The 8434-nt window shown below is 41.5% G+C and overlaps 1 protein-coding gene across 10 annotated transcripts in view; it reads left to right on the top strand.

Moving 5' to 3' along the window:
• The first annotated feature begins 5688 nt into the window (after positions 1-5688).
• Positions 5689-8434, top strand: part of auts2a (activator of transcription and developmental regulator AUTS2 a) — a 1178234-nt gene continuing 1175488 nt past the window's right edge. For 9 of the 10 annotated variants that reach the window (XM_059655523.1, XM_048556879.2, XM_048556882.2 and 6 more), the window contains exons 1-2: positions 5944-6069; positions 6446-7224. In XM_059655523.1, coding sequence (XP_059511506.1) covers positions 6955-7224 — 270 coding nt within the window. In that variant the 5' untranslated portion in view covers positions 5944-6069; positions 6446-6954. Of the gene's footprint in view, positions 5747-5943; positions 6070-6445; positions 7225-8434 lie in introns of those variants that run through there. The other variant, XM_048556878.2, reaches the window with a different exon arrangement.

The following is an 8434-nucleotide window of genomic DNA, read 5'->3' as shown; positions in this document are numbered from 1 at the left end:
AAAGGATGTAAATGCATCAGAAATGGTTCAGAGGAGGTTTACTGGATAAATACCTGGAATGAGCAGGTTGTCTTATGAGAACAGGTTGCACAGGCTGTACTTGTTTCCACTGGAAAAGTGAGGAGTAACTTGATTCAAATGTATAAAATCCTGAGTGGTTTTGATTAGTGAGATATAAAATGGATGTTTCCTCTTGTGAGTCAGTTCAAAGCTAGGAGGCAATGTCTTAAAATTAGGGATTGTCTTTTTAAGAACAGAAATAGGAAATGTTTTCTCTCTGAATTCAGAACTCTTTGCCTCAGAAGGCAGTAGAGGCAGAATGACTGAATCTTTTTAGACAAAGGTAGATGGATTCTAAATAAAAGCTGAAAGAACTGTGGATGCTGTAAATCAGGAACAAAAACAAAGTTGCTGGAAAAGCTTGGTGGGACTGGCAGCATCCATTAAGGAATAAACAGAATTAATGTTTCAGGTCCAGTGATCCTTCCTCAGAGGAAAGGTCATCACATGCGAGATGTTGACTTGTTTTTTTCCTTCACAGATGCTGCCAGACCTGCTGAGTTTTTCCAGCAACTTTGTTGTTATAGATAGATTCTTACTAGGCAGGGGAATCTATGGTTACTGGGGATAGATGGGAATGTGGAATTTGAAACACAAATATATCACCCATGATTTTATTGAGTGGCAGAGCAGTTTTGAGGGGTCAAATGCATTATTTCTGCTCATATTACATAAGGATAGAAGAGCATGGCTGAGCTGATTATTCCACATTCCTACCTCACAACCTGTCACTTGTTTATCAACAATCTATGTAACTGTGTCTTAAAAATAATTAGACTCTGCTTCCATGCATTGTGAGGGAAAAGAGTTCCATAGACATGTTTTCAATTCCAGTTACTTATCAAAATTCAGGTCTGAGAATAAATACAGAAGTATAATGTGAAATGAAGTGACATAGAGTCTAATAGCATTATTTAACAACTTCTTGATTTTTTTTTTGCCTTCAGCCTAGTACAATATCTTAAGACATTTCACAGGACCATCTTTATTGAAAAAGACATTGATCATCTAAGGAGATGTAAGAATAGGTAATTGCAACCTTGATCATAGGAAGGAAGAGTGCAAACTCAGATGTTTAGCAAGAGAATTTCAGGGATTTGTGCCTAGACAGCTAAATGTATTGCTGCTAATTGTGGATACTCACGAGTCCTGAAGTTGTCCAAGGCACAGAAACTGCAGAGACATTTGGGCTAGACAAGATCACATAGCTCATGAGGGAAAAGAATATGGAAGTATCATAAATTTTAAAATTGACACATTGTTAAACAGGTCAGTAAGCACAAGGAATGAAAAGTTAACAAGACTAAGTGTGAGTTGATGATAAAACAATTCCCCATTTCAATGGGGAAATCTTTGCTTTCTTAATGAATTCTTAGCCTGTTTTTTTTAAGAACAAAAGTGACACAAGAATAAACACCATCACTTGGCTTTTCTAGGGGCTTCTATGGGCAATTGTACTTAGCAGCTTTTAATATAGACTGTTAACAATTCAAGAAATTTTGAGATGCCTCATTTGAATATAACTGCCATGTATCTGCACAAAATTTCTCTGAGTATTTTGCTAAAGCGGTAATACTGATGAAATAACCTCTTCAAAACTTTATCCAGTTATTCACTTGTTACAAGGTCATTTGCACTGTGGCTCATAAAATTTAAACCTGATATATGATGCGATTAATGGGGTTTTCTGTTGGGACAACAACTACAGCTTTTGAAAAAACTGTATCATTTGATAGGAAATTCTTTCAACTTGAACATATTGAGCTTTCAACTTTGGAAATGTATTCACATCCAGTCAAATCTCTTTGTTGACATAGAGGGTTCCGGTGGAGATGAGACTGGATAGTCCCATCCAATTCACTAATGAATATTTTGCTCCATTGCACTCAACGGATTAATATCACTCTAGAGTGATTGGGTGATTCATATGGGAAAGGCAAGAAACTGTCTCTAATGCAAGGGTTGGCTCTGCTTGGCTCAGTTGCTAGCTATTTTGCCTGTGAGTCAGAGGCTTGTGGGCTCAAGTCCTAATCCTGAGTCTTGGCACTTCACTGTTGTATTGAGGAAGTGCTGCATAGTTGGAGGTGCTGTCTTTTGATTGAGCCAAGTCTCCATTTGCCCTTTTTAGTGGATGCAGAACATTCCATGATGCTGTTCAAAACAATTCCGAGGAATTCTATCAAATTTCAAAGCCAGTGTTTATGCTTCAAACTGCATTGCTTTTCTTGATTATGATTTAAATGAATTTATCATGAATGAAATGTTGTTTATGGGAGAGTTAGTACACATAGTAGAAATGTTTGTGGGATCTTGCTTTACACATATTAGCGATCGCGTTATAAGACTGGAATATGTAAGAGCAGAATTAGGCCATTCAGCCCATCACCCTGCTTTGCCATTCAATAACATTAAGGCCGATCTAATAACCCTCAACTCCACTACTATGCTTTCTTCACAAAGTCCTTTATTCCCTTACTGATTAAAAATCTATCTACGTCAGTCTTGAATATACATAATGACCCAGCTTCTGCAGCCTTGTCTGTGGTAAAGAATTCCACAGGTTCACTACCCTCTGAGAGAAGAAATTCTTCCTCATCTCTGTTTTAAGTTGGTGACCCTTTAATATGAGATTATGCCCTCTCGTCCTAGACTGTCCAACAAGGGGAAAAAAAACTCAACACCTACCTTGTAAAGCCCCCTGGGGATCTCATATGTTTCAACAAGTCTTCTTATTCTTTAAACTCCAATGAATACACGTCTAATTTACACTTACAAGAAAATCTGCCCATGCCCGAGATCAATTTAATGAACTCTCTCCGGGCTTCCTCCAATGCCAGTATACCTTTCCTTCAATAAGGGGGCCAAAACTATTCACAATATTATAGGTGTTATCTAATTCATGCCTTGCATAGTTTTAACAAGACAGCTCTATTTGTATTCTTCATTTCCTTTGAAATAAAGGCCAACATTCCATTTGCCTTCTCAATTTGGATGCTGGCTTTTGCTGATTTATTCACAGTCTCCTGAATCTCCATGTGCTGCAGCTTTTTCTGCTGTCTTTCTCCATTTCGATAATAACTACCTCTTCCATTCTAGATGCCAAAGTGCATAACCTCACATTTTCCCACATTATGTTCCTTCTGCCAAGTTTTTTTGCCGACTCACTTAACCAGTCTATAATTCCCCTGTAATCTCTGAGCCACTGGCATCACTTACCTCCTCTCCAATGTAGTGTCATCCACAAACTTGGAAATAGCACATTTCTACTCCTCATCGGAATCATTAACATATCTTGTAAGTAATGGACACTCCAGTGCTGATCCCTTTTGCACTCCATCAATTACGTCCTGGAATGCTCCACGTATCCCAAGTTTCGGTCTTCTATTTGTGAGCCAGTCCTGAAACCATGCTCATTTTAATATCCCAGCACCATTGGCTCTTATTTTCTGCAAAACTCAATTTCACAAACAGCTATTTAGCTGTAAAGTGCTTTCCGATACTTTGAAAGCACCACACAGATACAAACTATTTCTTTAGTCGTGACCTTTTGAGTCTGAAGAACATTGTGGGAGAGCCAGTGGGAATATAACCTAGCAGCCACCCATATGTACGTGGTTGTGTCATACTGGTTGCCCAAATTAGAAATAAGTTCCATATCTCAAAGTTAACACCCTCAAGTTGTTTTTTTGTCCAAACTGTGATGTGTGAACAATGTATCATTGGCATTGCATCAGATGCATTAAATATACCCCAACTTCCAACACGGTGACTTTTTGCTTGAGTCAAATCTGTTTGAAATTCCTACAGAAGTGCTGTTCCTTTAAACTATCCATCTTTCTTGTGAAATCACAAATAAGCAAGCATTCTGGAAATCTGATCAAGCTGCTGGATTTAACAATACTTGCACAGCTAGCATCTAAAAGAGGAAGTGGGCCCAAGTTGGGATATTGTATGATGAGATCCTCCCGAAGGTCCGTTGCATTTGTGAACTGGTCCTAAATAACCCGATGTGTGTTTTCTGCGTGGGTTTTGAACCAGTTAGATCACATGGGACCATTTCCAGCCAAAACGTTTTTGAAGTGAAAGCATAAGTTAAAACATTCTCAATTGCCCCTACACGTTTTAACCCGAGACTCTTTTAAGTTGCTGAATTGAAGTCTAAAAGGGTAGAAATTAAGTTCCAAGGTGGTTAAATGAAATTGGCTGCTCGGTGTGAGATGTAGCTAATGCTCGAACTTGCCAGTCCCATCGATGGAGCATAGAAGTTGCGGGAAGATCAAATATTTGTCATGTCGTATCGGCGATAGTTTACCCTTTGAGTGCTGGACTCTATCTCTGTTATTTCCACCAAAAATTTCTCATCATCAATTACCGAGACGCATGGTGCAGTTATAACTTGATCGTTTATACATAGGGCGGCAATGCCGTCTCGTGTGGCTGTAAGTTTAAAGAATCGACGGATTGGTGTATGTGTTTGTGTGGCGGTGGTGGGTGACAATTAGTTATTCATGTCTCGTTTAATACGATCCCTATAAGCCGAGAAATCAGTAGCTTGGGGGAAAACATGCATTTTATTGCAAACATTATCCATTCTGATACAGGAAACGCCACGACAGAGTTAATCAATGTCACAACTAAAACAAGATCGGGAAAGTTGAAGCCCTCAACCACATTTTTTATTTTTTTTGTTTCATGGGGAGCCAAAGTGCTGAGCTTGATTAGAATGTGGTTGGATGCTGCGGTTATCAGAAGGGAGAAATAGACATTTTGTTAATTTCAAATGAAGGGAAATCCAGACAGCCTGCCCTATTTTGTTAAACATATTCTTGACGCCGTTCATGATTTATATCGTTTTCTGCTCTCAATGCTGAATACAGCTCCACTGAAAATCAAACGCTGGCTCAGTTTGGGGGTTTGTCCATGTTTTTTTGAGGGAGGTTTTGTTGCTAGAGGCGCTTGGTGGGTGAAGTTAGGATGGATTGTGTTCGACTCTTTCCAGTGGGATAACCTTGGTCACCGGCTATCGATCGCGTCGGAAACTTCTCCACGGGAGGCAGTGAAGTTGGCCGGGATCCCTGAGAAGGCTGCCGCAGGAGATCCGGAGGATTCCGGTGCGAGGGATAGGCAGTAAAGTCCTGTCGTTCTCCCCCAGCGAAAACATCGGCGGGAGGGCGGGGGGACGACCCAGCCGCCGGTGCAGACTGACAGCCAGGACAGAGAGTGCCCCGCTCCAACTTCGCCTTTGCAGCCTCGTCTATTCCTCTCCAATAATAAGTCTGATGTGAATAAAACAGCGCTAATTAGCCACGCACGGCATGCAGAGAGGGGTGCACTCGGTCCTGCCGAACCCTGTGGGAGGCAGATGCCACTGTGAGCGCGTGTTTTCTTTCTCTCTCCCCCTTAACGTGCTTGTTGTCTCACTTCAGCAGAACTTGAGAAACACGAGCGGAGATGCAGAGTGCAAACGTGATGAAGAATGGTGACATTAAAGACGCCGGTTGTTGGTAAACATTGGGGCTGACCCCCCCAGCTCTCCTCCCTCCCGGCTCGGGGCTGGTGAGAGCGGCTCGGCCCGACCGGGCTGTGGAGCCCAGGCAAGTGCATTCCTTTCAAAGTCTGGGATTAAACCCGAGGAAAACTGCTTGGACTATTTCCTGGTGAGGAGGTAGACATGAGCGGAACTGGCGTAAGTTGTTATCCCTCCGCTAAAGGGGCTGTGGATCTGGTGTTCTACAGACTGGGGAAAGCTCCATTCCTTCCAAAGGATTTTTTTTTCTTTCTCTCTCTCTCTCCATTCTTCTCCACCTCTTCCTTCCTTCTCTCTTCCCCCCCCCCCCTCGATTAGGACTCCCCTCACCCTTCCCCCCCCACCTCCACCATCAACCCCTTACCCCCCCTTTCTTTTTGCATTTGGTCGCCAATCTGAAGGAGAACAAAAAAAATCCCCGTCAGGTCCGAAAGTCTTCAGTCTGATGGCTAGAGCTGGAATCTACTGTGGTGGGATGTGCGGTGCGTGAATTTTATTTCAGACAAAGAAGTCAGAGAGAGAGAGGGAGAAAGGGGTGGTGGTGGTGTGGAGAGAGGAGGGGGAGTACAGACAGGCAGACAGACACAGAAAGAAAGAGAGAGAGAGAGAGGGAAAGAGACAGGGTGTGCGTGTGTGCGGGAGAGAGAGATTGAGAGAGGATGAGAGATAGTGAGTGTGGAGAGGGAAGGTGTGGATCAAACATCGTTTTGTCGCTCAGCACCTTTTCAGTAACTGGTTCAAATGCGGAGATAATGGAAGGGACATTAAAATCAGCCAGAATTTCGAGTTATTATCCGCTCGCTACAAGTGGAAGGAAAGAGCATTTTGCAAGTGTGTGATTTTATTTTTAATTTTTAGGAAGGACCAAATTGTGGTCGTGGTTATTGTGGATTCCGTGCGATTACTGCTGCTGAAACTATTGGGGGAAATATTAAAAAAACACTCGTACCTCTTCTGGGGAAAAAATATCTAAAAGTGTGTTATTATAGAATCAACGTCAGTCTGCACTGTGGAGACCTGGTCAATTTCACCTGGGGATTTTCCTGTCAATTTTACTTGGAATCTAGTCAATTTCCGCCTGGATCGTCGGCTCGCTTGGAATCGTTATGGGAATACTGGGATAATTTCTCCATCTAAGTTATAAAAGGATTCTTCTCTTGCGGATTTTTTTCCCTCGGTGATTAATATACAGACGACGTGTATCCAGCCATCGCCTCCTGCAAAGTGTGCTTTGCCTGGGCTTTGTGGAATTGCTATTGTTAATTTTATTGAGTTTAAACAAATATATACATACACAACCAGTCACCTTTTTTGAGTGAGTGTGTGTGTGTGTGTGTGTGTGTGTGTGGGGAATTCTTGTGTGTGCAATGGATCGCCCTCGGTGTAGTGGGCTTCGCCGGAGTAGGCGATCTCGAGCTCAGAGAAACCGAGACAGGAAAGCAAAGGGAGGAGGAGGCACTTCGAGGGCAAACAGCACTCTATCCTCATCAGGGTCTGAGCGAGAGGGCAGTCACAAAAATCCCGCCTCATCCCGTCCCAGACCCCCGCGACGTCGGAGGAAAGACTCCACTTCAGGAGAAGAAGATCTCATTGATGGATTTGGAATAGCCAGTTTTGTCACCTTGGAAGCTCTCGAGGTAAGGAACCGGTTGGATAATGCAAATTCTTGCCTCCTTCAGACTTCTAGCTTCAAATGTGATTCAGCTTTAAGCTTGCACTGCAATAGCCCAGTCTAGAGTAACTGATTAAACTGCACTTCATGTTGTTTGATTAAACTATTTTGTTATCATAGCTTAGAGTTGAACTCATTTACACAGATCATAGCTCGACTTCTATTGTTGACTGTGTAGTTCTTTTGATTTTTTTTCTTTCACCCTTCACCTTAGCCACTAAAAGTTGAAACCAACTGAGAATTTTGTTGGATCTCTGAAATCTGTCAATGTTTTATAAAAGGTGAAAGGAGAGCATTGATTTTTGAGCCAGTTGAAATTTGTGCACCTTGTGTAACTCATGCATTGCTGAAACATTAGGCCCAAGCGTTGTGATTTTTAAAAAAATTTGATTACATTTGGCACTTCGCTATGGAGAGTTAAGAATTCTGTAAATATGGAAACTGAATTTGGCCAAAATGAGTTGTGACTGGGAGGGTTAAAAGCCACCAGCAATTGTGTTTGAATGATTTGGAAGTTTGATTTAACTGGTACTTTGGACAATATACAAAGAGACAGGAAGAGTCCAAGGATTGGAATTGGTTTGGTTTGGGTTGGAGTATTAGAAGTTTGCATTTGAATTGTAATAATTACTTGAACTGGTATAACTATTTATTGAGAAGTGTTCTGGAAATGTCACATAAAGTTCAGCATGCTTTGAAAAGTTACAGTGTAAATGTGATCCTATTTTTGCATGTACGGAAAAGTCAGGAGTGTCGGCAGAATTCCTGAATATGTTAGTGAGTCTTCCCCCAATCGAGTTAGGTTTTGGAGTTTACATGGACTGGCTCACCTCTTGACAATGAAATATTGTTTGATTTCACAAAACCATTTCTACCTCAACGCCAACAAAGTAGTCATAAGATTTTGCACAAAGGTTTTCATGTCAATGTTAAATCAGGGGCACCTTTAACAATAGTTCGAATTCGATAGTATACCATTGAACCACTGGTTGGGATGAGCCCTGTTTCAAAGGACCAGCTCTACAGAGATAATAGCAGCTGGCTCCCCCTGCACCTATTGAGAAACAATAGTAAATAGCCTCAGTCCATGTTTGTTTATCTTAAACTGCTATAGTGAATGAATTATCCCTTAAATTATTACTTAACTTAAAGTGCCCAAAAGTACTAGTATTGAT

Source organism: Stegostoma tigrinum, chromosome 27 (genome assembly GCF_030684315.1).
Source record: "Stegostoma tigrinum isolate sSteTig4 chromosome 27, sSteTig4.hap1, whole genome shotgun sequence".
In the NCBI taxonomy this organism is placed as follows: domain Eukaryota; kingdom Metazoa; phylum Chordata; class Chondrichthyes; order Orectolobiformes; family Stegostomatidae; genus Stegostoma; species Stegostoma tigrinum.
This window is presented reverse-complemented; position numbering and strand designations above follow the sequence as displayed.